The 18,921-nt window shown below is 44.6% G+C and overlaps 1 protein-coding gene across 3 annotated transcripts in view; it reads right to left on the reverse strand.

Moving 5' to 3' along the window:
* The window catches only part of MAPKAPK3 (MAPK activated protein kinase 3), an 87,515-nt gene that overhangs the window by 13,831 nt on the left and 54,763 nt on the right, over positions 1-18,921 (reverse strand). For all 3 annotated transcript variants that reach the window (XM_070738715.1, XM_070738717.1, XM_070738716.1), the window contains 2 exons: positions 15,152-15,291; positions 3,539-3,603 (listed from right to left, as the gene is read on the reverse strand). In XM_070738715.1, the coding sequence (XP_070594816.1) occupies positions 3,539-3,603; positions 15,152-15,291 (205 nt within the window). The remainder of the gene's footprint in view (positions 1-3,538; positions 3,604-15,151; positions 15,292-18,921) is intronic.

Here is an 18,921-nt window from a genome sequence, read left to right on the forward strand (position 1 = left end):
AATAGCTCTCCAACCTCCGGAGGACTTTGGCACCATAAATAGGATGGAGTAAAATCCTAGGCCCTTCTGACCGGAAGGGACCGGTTGAATGGCTCTGATTGACAATAAATGAGAAATGGCCTCCTCCATACGGTTACAATCTGAGGATGACCTGGGAGAAGGGCAGGAAATAAAACGTTTCGGGGGAGGAGAAACAAATTCTAATAGAAGGCCTGTTTGAACGGTGTCAATGACCCAGGGGTCCTTGGAGGTGAGACGCCAATTAGAGGCGAAATGGGCTAGGCGACCCCCTATGGGAATTGAGGAAAAATTACCATCTAGGTTTTTTTGAAGCCCTGTTAGAGGACGCTCCCCTTTGGAAGCGAAAACCTCTGCCCCTGGAGTTCCTACCTTGGGAACGAAAGCGGGGGGAATACTGACCTGGAGATCTCTGATAGGAAGCCGCTTGATCTGGCTGGCGCCCTGGGCGACGAAAGGACTGTATTTTGGTAGCCTTTTTGGTAGTTGGGCCCAAGACTTTCTTCTTGTCCGTGGTTTCCGTGAGGAGTGGATCCAGAAGATCACCGAAAAGAAGATCGCGCTTTAAGGGACCCTGGGATAACTGCCACTTCTGGCGTACTCCCGCTTGCCAAGGGCGAATCCATAGGAGTCTTCTTGCCGTTGTAGAAGCTGCAATAGACTTAGCAGAAAATCTAGTAGATTGCAAGGTGGCATCAGCCACGTACTGGGCAGCTGCAAAGACCTTGTTGAAGTCTTGTTGACCTCTCAAGTCATCGGGAGGAATATGCTGTTGTAGTTGGCGAAGCCACAGAAGCATGGCTCTGGAGAAAAAGGAAGCCGCTGCAGAACTTTTAATGGCCCAGGAATCTGCGGTGAATCCTCTTTTGAGCATTTGTTCAATCCGCTTGTCCTCTGGGCGGAGGACTTCCTCTGCTTCGCCTGGCACAGCCGCTGCCGAGTGAAGGATCTTGACAGGTTCATCCGGTTTAGGAAAGGAGAGGAGCTCTTCATAGGAAGAGGAAAGTTTGTACAATTTTCTGTCCTTGGTGGAGGGATTAAGGCCAGAGGCTGGGAAATCCCACTGTTTAAGTAGGGCATCTTTAAACAATTTAGGCATAGGAATTACCTCGTTATCCTCCTGTTCCTCTGTGAAGTAAGGTAAGTTCTCCTCCGGGGGATCAGTGGAAGTAGAGGCTTGTTTCTCCTGGGCCGCTAATCCCGTAGAAATTCTAGCTTTGAGGAGGAGAGATTTGAACAATTGAGAAGGAAAAATAGTAATTGGAGAAGGAACCTTTATTTGGGATTCCTCATCATCTGAGAGACCTTGAAAGGGATCCTCATCATCCTCCAAATCCTCATATTCGTCCTGAGAGGAATCTGAATCCTCCTGAATAGGAGCTCTAACCGCTGGGGAGGAACCCAAGGGGCGGGAGGGACGAGGAGGAGGAGGAAGTACGGAAAGCTCATTGATGGAGGAGAGTTTGGCATCAATGGCCTTGGACAACACAGAAAAAATAGATTGGAACTCAGGAGGTAAACTAGAAATATCAGCAGGAATGGCAGAAGAATCCCTAAAGGCCTGGGAGGATCCTGGCTGGGGGGAATCTTCAATAATATCTGGTTCCTCTGGACCTATGCCCCATAGATTAGGTTGGGGTCTGTCTAGGTTAGGCTCATCCAGAGATAACACAGGGACCCCAGAAGGAGGTAGACTAGAAGCCTCTGGAGGGTCTTGACTACTGAGTACTTGGGCCTGTACTTTCAAACGTTTTGCTGATTTATCATGGATTCTTTGTAGGGCTAGGTCCCTTCTCTTCTCGGCCCTGGTGACCTTGGTCGAGGGGCGGGCCCCTGGAGAAGAGGAGGAAGAGGCCTGGGGGATACTAGTAATTTCATCGCCTGTAGGCCTGGCCTCTCTGGGACCTTTAGTTGTGCCTCTCTTGGGAAAAGTAGCCATAGTCTGACAATTAACAGAAGACAAGGCTGAGCCAATAACTGAATAATTAAGGAGAAGAATTTCAAGTACTTCCCAAGAGGAATGGATCCTGTTTCGAGGCCTCGAAGCTGCTGAGACTTGAGGGCAATCTGGGCAAACCCAGAGTTCGTGTCCCCAGATCCAGCGGGGCCCAGCCTCCCTAAACTTTTTAATTAAGTAAACCAAGGCACTCTGGTTGGAGGCTTAGCCGGTGGAGAATTAAGCCTGGGCGTCCCAAGGCCCGCTCCGGGATCCACGCGGTGGACTGAGGCCTACGCGGCTGGCAGAAGGCCAACACGAGAGGCCTAAATTTAAAAATGGGCGCGAAGGCCTTCGCGCCGAAAATCGCTCCGAGATAGGATTTTTAAAGGGGAAGCGATCGACTAAGTCCAGGAGACTGGAAAGGCGTCTCACTCCGCAGGAGGTATATTAAAGCCCTTTAATCATATTACAATAATGAATAAATAAATCAATACTTGCACCGAGACCTCCAGGCCAAGGGATTAAAGGAATCCACAAGCGGCCGCGGGAATCGTATACGGCAAAACCGCCGGGGGAAAACGAAACCGCAACTTCTCCAAAGGAAAAAAGCCGAGCCTCAAACGGCTGGCGCTATCCGTGCAAGTAAATAATAATGGTAAAACAATTCTTACTACTTTTGAAGGAAAAGATCGAAGGGAAGGTGTTAGAATGTTGAACGAGCTATCACAATACAACCGCAGGATATGCGAACTGAGCGAATTCTGGGGAAGGGGCGGATCCGGCAAGCTTTTTTAACACTAGGCTCAGTTCCACCGGATTGGACATGAGCAACCCATGTGACTGCTGGACCCGCTCCTTCAGTACGGAGAAATGACTAAACTAACACCTTTTCTCTATGTTTATTTTGAAATAAACACTGCAGCATTTGATGAAACTTCAATCCATAAAGTAAAAGCCTCATTATTTTAATTTGGATACTTTTTCATGAAAAAGAATGTACACGATCCCTAATGAATATTTCTTTGAGTTCTCAGGTATTTAGAAATAAAAATAATCAGAACAGAAGTTTTGAAAGAGTTACCAATTTTGATTTGATTAGACTTCCCTTAAAATAGTAAGAAATAAAGAGTTTACCTAAGTACAGGTAGTCCTCGACTTATGACCACAATTGAATCTAAAATTACTGTTGTTAAGTGAAACATTTGTTAAGTGAGTTTTACCCCATTTTATAACCTTACTTGCCACAGTTGTTAAGTGAATCGCTGTACTTGGCAAGCTAGTAACCTGACTGTTAAGTGAATCTAACTTCCCCATTAACTTTGCTGGTCAAGAGGTTGCAAAAGGTGATTACATGACCTTGGGACACAACAACGGCCATAAGTATGAACCAGTTCCCTGCCATCTGAATTTTGATCATATAATCATGGGGTTGCTTCAAAGGTTGTAACTGTGAAAAACAGTCACAAGTCACTTTTTTCAGCGCCATTGCAACTTTGATTGGTCACTAAATGAACCATCGAAGTCGAGAATTACCTGTGCTAACTTCCAAAAATGTGTTCATAAAAACCTTTGATGTTCTACCTTTTTCTGTGAAAGCTTGGTCTCCTCGCTCCTGGATTCGAGTGAAGAGTTCCCCTCCCTCCAAGCTGTTGTGAACAAGATATAGATTATTCAAAATGTAAGCACAGAAGGGGAGCCTATTTTCAGTTCTTATGGATAACACTATTTCTCCATTTCATTTTCTCTGCTGTGTGTTTCTCGAACCAGTCTGACATAAGAAGCCCAAAGCTGCTGCTCTAACCTTATAACATACGTAAAGATCTGAAATCATGTTGCCACATGTTTACACCTTGCTTAAAGGTTTCCAAAGGATTTGCTATGCCTGTCTGCTTTTGTAGTCTGTGGATCACCTGCTTCTAATTCATCCGGTTTTCCTGCTTACAAAGAAGTGGATGGATCTCTGGAAAGTATGTCCTCCACGCTAGCCTTCTACAGGCATGTCAAATTACTAAGAATATTATTATGATATCATCCAGGAACTATGTTTAGATGTGTTGGAAAAGTTGAAGAGCAGGTGGGGCTGCTCTACAACTTTCTTCCCTTGAAGCACAAAACAAAGGTGAATCTTCTCAAACTCTGTACATTAAACTATACCTTGTCTGTACTTGCCCGTTCTTTAAAAATACTGCAGGAGAGGGTGGTACTGCTAATCCCTGGTCTACTGCCGCGTGCTTGATGTAATTTCCTATTCAATGTACAGCAATGCACAAAGGAAGTATCTCTACATTTGGAGGTGATGAAAAATATACTGCTCAAAAAAATAAAAGGGAACACTTAAACAATAGAATATATCTCCAAGTAAATCAAACGTCTGTAAAATCAAACTGTCCACTTAGGAAGCAACACTGATTGACAATTAATTTCACATGTTGTCAACTTTGTACAGAACAAAGTATTCAATGAGAAGGACCGTTGAACTTACCTGAACGGTCTTCTCGATGCACTGCGAGGAGAGTCCAACGTGGGTGATACTTCAGCCTGATTGGTTAGGGACTGAGTTAAATTAGAATATTAATTAGCTCCACCCTGTAGACCCTCCCTTGTAGCTCAGTCAATAAAAATGAAGGAGTAGTGAAATCAACAGAACTTTATTAACTTAACTAGAACTGTAACTGAGCCCCTGGGCCCCAAGGTCGGGTTGGGTTTGGACTCTCCTCGCAGTGCATCGAGAAGACCGTTAAGGTAAGTTCAACGGTCCTTCTCCAATGCACTGCTGCGGAGAGTCCAACGTGGGATATGCCCAAGACTAAGACAACAGGGTGGGAAACGACTGGACCAGGGGCGTATGTGACCCACACACCCTCTGTAATACCCTACGGCCAAAGGCCGCTTCTGCAGATGCAAATGAGTCCAGTTTGTAATGTCTAATGAACGTGTCCGGAGTGGCCCACATTGCTGCTCGGCAGATGTCTTCCAGAGGCGCCTGGGTGGCCCACGCCGCTGAAGTTGCGGCGCTCCTCGTGGAGTGTGCCGTAATGTTGCCTGGTACAGTCCTTCCTTGGGAAGTGTATGCTGTAGCGATGCATGATGTTATCCAGGGACTAAGCGTTGTCGGGGATACTCTGGTCCCCTGTGTAGGAAGTCCAAAGGATATAAACAAGGCTTCCGTCTTTCGGAACGGAGCCGTCTGCCGAATGTAGATTTTGACGGCCCTGCGTATGTCCAGTTTATGCCAGCGCAGTTCGAGTGGATGACTCCCCTGTGCGCAGAAATCCGGAATGATGATGTCGTTAGGCCTATGAAACAGGGTATTTACCTTCGGTAAGAATGTCGGGTCGAGCCGCAGGACCACCCGATTCTGATGAAAGATGCATAAGTCCGATCTCACCGATAGGGCCGCCAGTTCGGACACCCTTCTAGCTGATGTGATAGCCACTAAAAAGGCTGTTTTAAGTGACAGCAATCGAAAAGAGATGGTGCGTAGTGGCTCAAATGGTGGAGCGGTTAACGCGTTTAGCACTAGTGGGAGATCCCATGAGGGGAATCTGTGCACCGCTTGCGGGCGGAGAGCCTCAGGAAGTCTCTCACCCATGGGTGAGCCTCAGGAAGTCTCTCACCCATGGGTGATGAGAGATGGATCTCCAGTTGTCTAGCTTAATCAGTGTGGAGATGGCTGCTACCTGTCTTCGTAAGGTGTTAGGGGCAAGCCCCTTATCCAGTCCAGATTGTAAGAACGACAAAATGTGTTGTATCGATGCAGATTGTGGTTCTACCTCTTGGTTTGCGCAGAATTGATGGAATGCTGCCCAGGTGGCCTGGTAGATCCTGGTGGTGGACGGTCTGCGGGCCGCTTGGATGGTGGAAATTACGTCCTGTGATAGTGATGCTGCCTTCATTCTGTCTCCCTCAAGTGCCACGCGGCAAGCTGCCACCAGTGGGGGTCTGGATGGTACACTGACCCCTGGCTGAGGGAGACCAGGTTGAGTGGAATCCGCCAGGGTGGTGATATCAATAGGTCCATTAGGTTCGCGAACCACGGGCGGCGAGGCCAGTATGGTGCTATGAACAGGACCTCGGCCCCCTCTCTGATTAATTTGGCGATTGTCTTGTGTATCAGACATATCGGTGGGAAGGCGTATAGCAGGCCGTCCGGCCATGGGCTCCTGAGGGCGTTGACCCTCTCGGTCCCTGGTGCAGGAAAGCAGGAGAAGAAGCGACTCAGGCGGGTGTTGTCCGGGGTGGCGAACAGGTCCACCAGTGGTGTGCCGAATCTGTCCGTCACCACTTGGAATGTCTCCTGTCCCAGGCTCCACTCGGATGGGTTGAGAGTGGTCCTGCTGAGCCAGTCTGCTTGCGTGTTGCTGACTCCCGAGATGTGTTCTGCCCTGATCGATAGAAGGTTGGTCTCTGCCCATGCCATCAGGATGTCTGCCTGTTGCATAAGCCTTCCTGACCTCGTTCCCCCTTGGTGATTTATATGGGAACGGATGGCCACATTGTCAGTGAATATCATGATATGGTTGCCCTGACACTCTGTCCGGAAGGCCAATAGGGCCAGAAACACTGCCCTCAACTCCAGCAGGTTTATGTTGACATCTGTCAGGTCCGCTGGGGTCCACAGTCCCTGTGCGACCTGGGTCTCGGAGTGGGCTCCCCAACCTGTGAGGCTTGCGTCTGTGGTAATGACTACCTCCTCCTGTTTCAGAAAGGGGGAACCCCGGATGATGGCGGATGAGAGCCACCACGTGAGGGAACGCCTGACCATCCTTGGTAATGTGACTAGGCGGTGGGAGTGGCTGAGCCGTCGCCGTTGGTAAGGCAGGAGAAACCACTGAAGGGGCCTGGGCCCAGGGTACGATATCGATGCAGGACACGAAATTTCCTAGAAGTTGGGATAGGAATGCCAGTGATACCTGCCGCCGATGACAGAGGAATTGGACTAAGTCCCGTATTCGTTGTCGACGTTCGTCTGACAGGAATACTTCGCCAATCTGAGAGTCTATGGTGGTTCCCAAGTGAAGAATGCGCTTGGTAGGTGTCAGATGGCTTTTGGGAAGATTCACAGTGAAACCATGTTCCTGCAAGGTCTGCATGGTTAGAAGTAAGTCCTGTCTCGCCCTCTGAGGATCCCTTGACAATATGACGATGTCGTCCAGATACGCCATGAGGCGTATCGAGCGGGATCTGAGGGAAGCTGTTAGAATGTCCAAGAGTTTTGTGAAAGTCCTTGGTGCTGAGGACAAGCCGAATGGCATTGCTCAGTACTGGAAGTGGTTGTTGTTGATACAAAATCTGAGGTATCTGCGGTGGTCTGCGTGCACTGGCACGTGCAGATATGCCTCCTTCAAATCCACTGAAGTCATCCAGTCGCCTCTTCTTATGCAGGAGAGGATGGTGCGGAGGGAATGCATCTTGAACCTGACGTATCTGACATACAGATTGAGTTGCTTCAGGTTCAATATGAGCCTGCATCCCCCCGAAGCTTTCGGCACCAGAAATACCACAGAGTAGTATCCCAGTCCCTGTTGGCTGACTGGTACTGGTTCTATTGCCCCTATGTCCAGTAGGTGGAGGATCTCCTGGGTTAGGAGTTTCCTCTTGTGAGCGCACTTGGTCCAGGGGCACTGAATGAAGCGCTGGTGCGGGGGGTAAAGGAAGTCCAACTTGAGGCCCTGGGAGATTGTGTTGCGGGCCCAAGTATCCGTGGTGGTGTCGTGCCAGGTCTCGGTAAATGCCTGGAGCCGACCCCCTATGGGAATATGTCCCGTCCCGTCATTTATGTCCTCGGAATCCCCTCTGGTTGGAATTCCGGTAGGTCTTCCTGGTGTTCTGGTATTGTCGCCCTCTGCCTCCGTATCCGCCTCTATCGGATCGAAAGGTATTCTGGGCATATCCCGTGGAGTATGGTCTTGTAGCCTGCGTGCCCGCCGCAGCAGGCTCCTGTCGAAAGGGCTGTCTGCGAAAAAATGGGGCCTGGCGCCGTTCAGTGCGTCTGGCTGACTTTGGGAGTACCTTTCGCTTCTCCTTGTCCTCGATAAGGACCTTATCCAGAGATTGGCCAAAGAGTTCCGACCCGTGGAAGGGTGCTGAGGCCAGGCGCCACTTGGATTTAGCATCCACTTGCCATGATCTTAACCAGAGCAGTCGGCGAGAAGCCAAGGTAGCTGCCATTGCTCTGGAGGCAAATTTTGACGCATTCAGTGTGGCATCCGCTGAAAACTCTGATGCCAGGATCAGCTTACTTAGGTCCTGTCTAAGGCACCCATCCTCTGGCCCCACTCTGGTTTGCATGTCCTGGAGCCAGAGTATGCAAGCTCTGTTGAAGTACGAGGCCGCTGATGTTGCTCTCAAAGCCCATGATGCCATTTGATGGGTCTTTCGAATCAAGGTTTCGGCCCTCCTGTCCTCCGGTTTCAGGCTTTCAGCCAATTCTGATGGAACCACTGCATTGGAGACAAGGCTCGCTACTGGCTCATCGATTGTTGGAAAGACCAGTAAATTCTCAATTTCCGGATCGAAGGTGTAAAACTTACGATCCATCATGGACGGTCCCTGGGCCGCCGCTGGATTTTGCCAAGGGCGTTTGACACTGTCCATAAAAATCTTTGAAGATGGAATGTGATAAGATTCCGGTTGCGGTTCCGTGAATAGGCGTTCTGCTGGTTGCAGTCCCACTGCTGCTTCAGCAGGCTTAGAAGTGAATGTCACCGTGGTGACCTGCTTGGCCTTTCTGAGCATGACGTCGAAGAGGGCAGGTTTAAACAGCATAGCTGATATGGGTCTCTCGGGTGGAGGACCCTCATCCTCAGATAGCTCGCACTCGTTGTCTGTATCCATCTCACCCTCATCCATCTCTGATTCCTGTGGAAATGAGGAATCCATAGGTACTGACCAAAGGTCCCTTCTGACCGGTCTGGTCTGGGTGGTTGGTTTTTGCTGCGCACCAATGGACACTCCCTGCATATAGACATTCGTGATCATCTCCTGTAATGCCTGAGGCATGGATTGCCAAGTGTCATTGGTTCGCAATCCGGCTGCTGAAGGGGTGAATGTTGCTGATGGAATCTGGGCTGTATAGCTCTGTTGTGGGAGCTGGAACCAGGCACTAGGCTGAGGCAGTGGAAGCTCAGGCCTTTGTCTCAGCAGGTGGATATGCTTGTCTCTCAGGGGATAGCTCTGCGCTGTGCCCTGACATCATTGATCCCCTTGGTCCTGGGGAGCCCATGGGTGGCCATTGGGCTGGGCCTTGAAAGACAGCTGTGCTTTGGGCTGGAGGCGAAGGAATCAGCAATGCCTGCCTTTGGGCGGCCTCTAGCTGCACCTCTAATGCTTTAATTTTCTTCTCTGCCTCTTTAAGGGTAGAGGAGGACTTTGCCTTAGAGCGAGAGGGGTGTGACTTGGCACTTGATTTTGGTGCCTCATCCCTCCCGGTTGGGGCTTCTGCAGGGGCAATGGATGCTTGCTCAGCCATCCTGGTACTCACAGGTTATTGTATAAAGCAGTAACCTTGTTGGAACTGTTAGCTGAATGTCTGAAGCCGGTAGAAAAACCTTCTGCCGCTTATGGGTGCGATGCAATGCAATCTCATTCAAAATGGCGCTGCCCTGCTGCCCTGGGTTTGTCCAGTTTCCGGATCTGGTTCAAATGGCAGGTGCCGGATTTTGGCGCCCAAACATGGCAGCCGCCTAAATTTGGTGCTCAAACATGGCGGCCGCTCAATTTTTGCGCCCAGAAATGGCGGGCGCAACCGTCGCGCTCCTTCCCAAGCTTCCCTGAGAGTGGACTGCAGTCTCAACTCTCTTGCGGGGCTTTCGGCTCTCGCTCTCTGTTTGCAGCCTGGCCTCCGACGCCTCCGCTGCTATCAGCTGGGCATCGGGCTCCTGCTGGGCGTGCCGCCGCAGAATCGGCGGCTTTCCGGCGATCTGCAGGGAATAGACAGCGTTTTCGGCTTGCCGCTCTCGGTGGTGCTTTGAACCTGCCGATCCTCCCGGGAACGAACTCAAAGGTTCTCTTGGAGTAGGGGGGGGGGTAGCCTCTGGGGCTGCTGTACCTTCGCCCCTCTAGACTGCTTAAGGTTTGGCCACGGAGGCTAGGGACCATCAGTCTATTCACAGCTCCACATCCAGTCACTAGGCATAGAGAGGGGGTCTGGCCACGGAGGTCAGGGACCCAGCCTAGGGGAGCTATACCTCTGGGCTATGCCCACGGGGGGCAAAAAGCCTTAGGAGGTATGTGGGTGCAGGTTTTGCCCACGGGGGGTATCAACCTGAAGGTCCTCTGTCTTCTGTCCTCTTTAGATTCCTGTATAAAGGAAAGAAAGACAAGGGAAAAAAGATAATATATTAGTCAAACTTTATTAAAACATTCATTAACCTAAGAAAGGTAGAGAGAAAAAAACTCTAGTCCCTATCACTACGACTGAGTTTTTAAAACTGAGCTACAAGGGAGGGTCTACAGGGTGGAGCTAATTAATATTCTAATTTAACTCAGTCCCTAACCAATCAGGCTGAAGTATCACCCACGTTGGACTCTCCGCAGCAGTGCATTGGAGAATATTTCATTCATTCAGATCTAGGATGTGTTCTTTGAGTGTTCCCTTTATTTTTTTTGAGCAGTGTATATAGTCAAGAAAGTGGCAGGGGGGGGGGGAGGATTCATGGCTTTTCACTTTTAGAAATGGCTGGAAGACCTTAATCTGGACTACTGTAATACTATGTTTATTTATCCACTAACTACATTTTATAAGTAACAACTTACATCCTCCAGTAATGGCTAACCATAATTCCCAGAATGTATTTTCATGAGCTAAGAATCATAAAAATGCTAGGAAATAAAGTTCAGTATCTGGAGTCACACAGTTGTCTGGAGTATATCTCGTAAATATTTTTAAATATGTTATTTGTCATGCATGCAGACTACTTAAATCCTGCTGTCTTTAATAGGATTTTAAATGTTTAACAGCAAGACCATTGCTGCAATAAATAACCCACTTGTGACTAGATGGCTGTAAATTGCTGCTCATCCTTGTGCCTCCCTGATAGATTTGATAACAAAGAAACCAAGTGAACGCACAATTTAGTTTTAAAGCTTGATGTTTAATATATATATGAGCTTTCAGAGAAAGCTGAATCACTACTATTATTACCTGACCTTACTGGAAATGAGCATAACAGATAGTAAGTACTGCAGGATGGCTAAAAGTAATCTCTCTAGTTTTGATGCGATCAGAATTCTGGATACAGAAAATAAAACAGCAACAGCAACTGAAAGGTTGGAGAGTATTTGAAGAGAAATACTAAATTGGTCCAATATAGATTCTAAAAAGAAAACTCTTATGGAGGAAAAGCATAATTTCAGCAGATGTATATAGAGTTCAGAAAAAGATACATAAGCCTTAAAATGAGGATGAGAGGGATTTGATTAGTCTTTGTCACTGATTCTGACTCAACCCTGATCTTTCCCTCCATACCAGTTCTAGAAATAGCAATAGCACGTAGACTTATATGATGCTTTACAGCCCTCTCTAAGCATAAATGAGAATAGCTACAAATTCGTTTGCATATACAGTGGTACCTCATCTTACGAACGCCTCTTCTAACGAACTTTTCAAGATACGAACCTGGTGTTTAAGATTTTTTTTGCCTCTTCTTCCGAACTATTTTCACCTTACGAACCCAAGCAGCTGCTGCTGGGATGAAGGGGTTTCTTTCCCCCCCCTTTTTTGAAGAAAGAAAAGGGAGGGGCAGCTTGGAGGGGGAAAGATTTTGCATGCTTGCAAAAGCACTGAAACGGTGTCTTTTTAAGAAAGAAAAGGGAGGGGCAGCTTGGAGGAGCAAAGATTTTGCATGCTTGCAAAAGCACTGAAACGGTGTCTTTTTAAGAAAGAAAAGGGAGGGGCAGCTTGGAGTAGGAAAGATTTTGCAGAGAACAACGTGCTTGCAAAGGCACTGAAACTGTGTCTTTTGAAAAAAGAAAAGGGAGGGGCGCCCCCCTTGCCTTTCTTCCTTCCCACTCACCCTTTAGCCTAGCCTTGCTTCTTCCACCTGCCCACTTTAGCTGCTCCTACCTGCCCTCTGTTCGCCTCCCTTCTAAAGTTTGGGATTTTTCTAAAGGATTTGCACGCATTATTTGCTTTTACATTGATTCCTATGGGAAACATTGTTTCATCTTACGAACTTTTCACCTTATGAACCTCCTCCTGGAACCAATTAAGTTCGTATGATGAGGTACCAGTGTAATCTTGTCTTCTGCAACTTTTTCAATTTCTGGACAGGACAGCCAGCTAATAGTATCAGATGTATTAATTAGTTCACCATCTCTCGTCATATCCATACAAGGCTTTTCAGAAAGTATTAGGCAAGTTTTCTCTCCATACATAGCATGCAAAAAGTACTCGACTGCTTTGAAACTCATCAAATTTGTTACTCAATACATCAAGACAAAAGAAATCTTGGCTTGGTATTCATTGTTTGTTTGGTTCTTGATGTGCAAGCTAGAATTTGTTGGTGTTGGCTTCCTTATGACTTGGAGCCCTTTTCAGAGGAAATAAAGGGTCACACATTAGTCGCGGGGTTTGTTTGGTACTTTCGTTTGTAGTACTCATCACGGCTCCCAGAACCAATTGAGGATTGAGGTATCATTGTACTGTAGTCATATTCATGATGCAAGAATAAGACTACAGAATATATTCCTAAGAGCATTTGTTCTAATGTATACAGCATTGTCTTGAATAAAAGATTTATAATGCTTGTGGCTTTTACAGTTTTGTACAGAAATTTCAAATACCTTTCCTTGTGTCTTCACCCAAGCTAAGGGAAATAATCCCTTTCTCAAAAAGCCTTACAGCAATTTCCTCAGGGCAACACATCCCATTCTCTCTAGCCATGGAGACAACTCTAATCAGCTATTCTAATATTAGTTAAGGATTATGAATACATTAATTATACTTTAAACAGATCAGATAGTATCCCTCTCTATTGAGAAGCTTCCCAGAAGATGCCATTATCCTCATCTCTTGTAAAGAGCTATTCACAAATCATAAAACCAGCTACTGAGGAAAATGGGATGATGAACTTGATAAACCCTCAAAGGAATTCTGATAAGTATGGCTGAACTATGGAAAAATAAACAGGGAACTCTTCATATAAATGTTTCTACTGCCACTCCAACTACAGACTAGCTGATCAATGACAACATTAGATGGGGAGAGTGGAATTTAATTTGCAGTAAGCTATTTGGACTGATTTAGATGATTACTTTCCAATGAATCATTAGTCACTCACAGAATCAATGTTAAAAGAAAAAATAATAATATACAAGTAGTCCTCAATTTACAACCACAATTGAAGCTAGAATTTATGTTGCTCAGTGAGAAATTTGTTTGTGTGTTTTGCTCCATTTTACTGGTCTCATTTGTTAAGTGAATCACTGCAGTTGTTAAATTAGCAACACAGTTGTTAATAATAATAATAATAATAATAATAATAATAATAATTATTATTATTATTATTATTTATTAGATTTGTATGCCATCCCTCTCCGCAGACTCGGGGCGGCATACAAATAAGTGAGTCTAGCTTCTCTACTGACTTTGTTGGAAGTTTGCAAAAGATGATCACAGGGATATTGCACCCATCATAAACATGAAGTAGTTGTCAAGCATCCAAATGTAAATTATATGATCATGATGCTGCAATGAAAATAGGTCACTTTTTTCAGTGATGTTGCAACGGGAGGATGAAATATTTCTAGCAGGACTACTAGATCCTGTAACAGCTTTGTTCCCTATGTCATTCATTTGGCAAACTTACAAGATTTGTTCCTCTTGCTATGTACATCTGAACTAGATTGTGTTGTTTCTCCATGTCATATATTTGGGTATATGAATAATTGTGTAGGTATATATGTATGTATGTATGTATTTTAATTAATTGATTAATTAATTAATTAATTATGTAGTGTATCTTACAAGTGGAACCTCATTTTAATGTATTCTGATTAGTGTACATTCAAAATGACAATAAAGTTAGATAATTATTGATATTGTTGGAATGTTACAAGATTTGTGTAATTATTATCTTTAAAGGTCTCTATATAAGATTTTATAATTTGCAAATGGGATTTTTTTTTGGTGTGGAGATTGTAGAATGTTATTAACCGATGGATGGAAGAGTAGAGTTAAGACTAGAATCTTTTTTAAGGAAAACAAAGTTGGAAAGGAGATACAAAATGGGGAAAGATATTAGAAATTTAGGGCATTTAGAAATGGCAGAATAAAAATAAGTAAAAAATAGTTAAGATATAAATTGAGGAAAGGGAGTATGGCCAAAAATTAAGAATTACAAGAGACAGTGAGTAAGTTTGGAAGATAAGCAATAGCAAATAATTAGAAAAAAAATGAAAACTAAAGGTGGCAGACTCAGGTGACAAAAATAGAAGTTAAGGAGGCAGCATTAAACAATAGTAGATATACAGTGCCTAGAATAATATATTACAGTCTATATTTAAAACTGGATAAAATGAAGTTGCAAGTGTAAGAATATCACTGATGTTGGAATGAAGTGAGGGTTTTGCATTGCTCATCTGTTAACTGCCTAATGGATTCGGATGAAAAGAATTCAGGGTAGGACAAGAGAGAGGAAAAGGAAGTAGAAAGGAATGGAAGAAAGATAGGAGGGAAGTAGGTAAGAGAGAGAGGAGAAAGACGGTAGAGGGAAGAGAGGGAGGGGAGTAATATGAAATATAGAAGGAAAACATAATGGAGATAAAAGTATAAAAGGTACAAATTTAGAATTTGCTGATGACATTTTAAAAAAATGTATAAGTATGTAATGTTTTAATATATAGAGATAGATAGATAGATATAAAGTTTGTGAAAAATATAAAAGAATATTTAAAAAATAAAAAAGTGACAATAAAGTTGTTGTAAGTCAAGGACTACCTGTACAGTACTACCTGTACAGGACTACCTGTACAGGACTACCTGTACAGGACTACCTGTACAGTAGGAACCCAACTCCTTCCACAAAAGTTTCAAGTATTTAAAACAAAAATTAAAAATTCCAAATAGCTTTGAACACTCTTGGAAATTATGGACAACTCACCACTGTTTTCTATACTAACGAGATTGTATGACTGAGATCTAATCATCATCTTGAAGATTCCAAATATAAAACCAGTGAGGGAAATGCTTACCACTCCATGACGATTAGAAGGCATCTCTTCCCATGGTGTATATTCTCGTAAACTTCCAAGATATGGACAATATGGGGACAGCCTGAAGCTCGCCAGTGATGATCCACTTCCTGTCGTGCTTTCGGACTGTCGTACAAGAGCTGTAAAGAGACAGGAAGGAGTAACAATTAAGCTACCTTTTTTAAACTTACCATCTAAATTTACTGCCCTTAAAACTCTAACATAGTGGTTTCTCAACCTGGAGGTCGGGACCCCTTTGGGGGTCAAATGACCATCGCCTAAGACAACGGGAAAAGACAAATTTCCCATGGTGTTAGGAACTAAAGCTTCTATTCTGGAGCCTTGGAACATATTTTTACAATCTGACCAATCAGGCGTTTAGAGTGGGGGTGTCCCTCTGACCTTCCTGCCAATCAGCTTAAAGCTCTGTTGGGAGAATTGGGATTAGACCTATGGTTGGGGGTCACCAATGTGTCGCGACATTAGAAAGGTTGACAACCATTGCGTCTAATGGGAATGAAAGTTGGAGTCCTTTGTTACTCCTAATTTTTCTCCCAAAATTATGGGTACCAGATTAGGCAGATGCTCTACACTTGTAAACAAAGAGCTTTTAAAGCACTGCCCCTAGTACCATAGAATGAAATATAGATAGTCCTCAAGTTACAACCACAATGGAGCCCGAAATTTATGTTGCTAAGTGAAACATTTGTGAAGTGATTTTTTTCCGCCATAGTTATTAAGTGAATTGTTGCATTTAGTAACATGGTTGTTAAGTGAATCTTGACTCCCCATTAACTTCGCTGGTCAGAAGCTCATAAAAGGGGATGCAGGACCTTGGGACACAGCAACAGTCAGAAATGCATGCCAGTTGCCAGGCATCTGAATATTAATCATGTGACCATGAGGATGCTGTAATGGTTGTTAAGTGTGAAAAGCAGTCATAAGTCACTTTTTTCAGTGCCATTGTAACTTTGAACGGTCAGTAAATGAACTGTTGTAAATCGAGGACCTGTAATCTTAACCTGTTGGTCTTAATCTGCTGCTCTTCCAAATGGAAATTAAATGTATTTTGAGATCATGTATCCTTTTCCAATTTGAAGTATGTATTGAAATGGTTAAGTTGATAGCCAGTATATATTTAATAGATATGTGGGGAGAAAAATATTACAAATTAATTAATTAATTAATTAATTAATTAAATTTATAGGCCACCCTTCTCCAATGGACTCATGGCCGTACAGAATAAAACAAAGATACAAAATATAAAACCCCAAATATTAAAAAACATTAAAAGACATTCATCCATCACTCATTCATCACTATTTCTTATATTTGTACATAAAAATAACCTTTGTCAATTACGTATACTACTCTAAAAAAATAAAGGGAATACTCAAATAACACATCCTAGATCTGAATGAATGAAATATTCTCATTGAATACTTTGTTCTGTACAAAGTTGAATGTGCACAACAGCATGTGAAATTGATTATCAATCAGTGTTGCTTCCTATGTGGACAGTTTGATTTCACAGAATTTAATTTACTTGGAGTTATATTGTGTTGTTTAAGTGTTCCCTTTATTTTTTTGAGCACTGTATGTATTCTAGCCCTAAAATAGGTTTACAGTGATCCCTCGATTAGCACGGTCTCGATTAGTGCGAAACGCTACAACACGGTTTTTCAAAAAATATTAATTAAAAAATACTCCACGGTTTTTTTTGCTATACCACGGTTTTTCCCACCCGATGACGTCATACATCATCACCAAGAGTCACTTCTCTGTCTCTTTCTCTTTCTTTCCTGTCATTCTCTGCTTCAATCATTTTCTCATTTCTCTTTTTTTCTCCCCTTTTTTCTATCATTTCTCTCTCTCTTTCTTCCTCTCTCACACTCTCTTCCTCCCTTCTCTCTCCCCCCCTCCACTTGCCCACGAGAAGAAAAAAAGCAACCTCTGCCGGGCAGCTCCCCTTGTGCCCCCGCTTTGTGCCTGCCTCTTTTGGGGATTTTTTTTCTTTTCTTTTTTGCGCTGGCGGCGGGAGCTGTTGGGGAGGGCTCTGCCGGGAAGGGCTGTGTCAGCGGCGAGGAGGACAAAGGAGTGAACGTAGCTACTGCCCCACACCGGTAACAGGGAGAGAAAGAGAGAGAGCGGAGGGCACCTTGCCGGTCCACGCCCCCCTAGATGAGCGGCTCCGCATGGCCCCAGCGCCGCCCAGGCAAAGGGGAAACCCCAAGATCGCTTGCTGCTTGCCGCTTGCCGTATTGCAGCGAAGGAGGCGAAGCAAGGCTCCAAGCTACAATATGGCAAGCGGCAAGCGATCTTGGGGTTTCCCCTTTGCCTGGGCGGTGGGAAGACCCAGGGAAGGTTCCTTCAGCCACCCAACACCTGATCCGGCAGCAGCGAGGAGCCGAAGATGGGGTTTCCCCTTTGCCTGGGCAACGGGGAAACCCCATCTTCGGCTCCTCGCTGCTTCCGCGCTGCGGAGCAGATCAGCTGTTGGGCGGCCGAAGGAACCTTCCCTTGGTCTTCCCCGCCGCCCACACGCAAACTCCACCATCTGTGCATGTGCGGCCATGAAAAAAATGGCGCGCATGCGCAGATGGTGTTTTTACTTCCACACCACTATAACGCGGAAATCGATTAGCGCGGGAGGTCTTGGAACGTAACCCCCGCGCTAATCGAGGGATCACTGCATAAGTAATAACAATAGTGAAGTCAAAAGAATACAGATAATCTTTGAACCTCAAAAAAGAGGACTTACAACATAGATTCTAAGTTTTTATGCCTGCTCCCCATCCCTCCCATCCTCCGCCCGGAGTCATGTAAGGGCATTCTAGATGCTTAGCAACTAACCCTCATTTATGGCTGTTTGCAGGGATGCAATTTATGGAGGGTTTTTTTCCAGCTTCTGGCAAAAAACACCCCATAATGAGCAATAGATTCACTTAACAACCATGCCGTTTGCTTCCTGGATGCTGCAGTCTTACAATGACCACTGCAAAAAAACAGTTGTACTATTGGACATGGTCGCAAGATGATCTGCTTTATGACCACCACTACAGTAAATTGCAAGCTCAAATATGGTCATAACTACCTATATTATGTTTGAAGCAATTTATAGTTTGAGGTCTCACCTGTCTGAGCGTGTTAAAAAAGATTTACTTCTCTTTCTCTTTATCTTACTCAATGCTTGGCAATTGGGAAGTGCATTACAGGATCTTTAAGTAAATAAGGGTTGTTAAATACATTGCTGACTATAAGACTATGCTTCCTAAATGGTAATTTAACCTTTTATTTCCAAGGGTCACTGCCTTCATTCTGATACTTTAGTCCCTAGTACATGTTCTCAAACCTCTTTATGAAGCATCCATAAATTTGCTATCAGAATAATTTATATTCATTGTATATATTCATCATCACAAAATATAGTTTATAGATGTGTGTGTGTGTGTAATGAAAGAGAGACACAGAAAATCACAAAAGAGATGGCTGATTATAGTAGCATAGAATAGCAACCAATAAATATGTCTTACTGTGTCCTAAATGGAAAGGAAAGGAAAAAATCCCCAAAGCTCAGGGAGACCATAAATTCTCCCCACTTACTCAGACTGACTATAATCCTTAGATTTGGAGCTTTAAAACATGAAGGTGTAGTCATTCTACAAATCAAGATATAACTCTACCGCTATTAATTTTCTTTTTTATATGCCTGTTCTAAATTCTCAGTATTTCAAAGAAAATGACTTTTAATTAGGGGGGAAAGTCCTAAT

Source organism: Erythrolamprus reginae, chromosome 2 (assembly GCF_031021105.1).
Source record: "Erythrolamprus reginae isolate rEryReg1 chromosome 2, rEryReg1.hap1, whole genome shotgun sequence".
Classification (NCBI taxonomy): domain Eukaryota; kingdom Metazoa; phylum Chordata; class Lepidosauria; order Squamata; family Dipsadidae; genus Erythrolamprus; species Erythrolamprus reginae.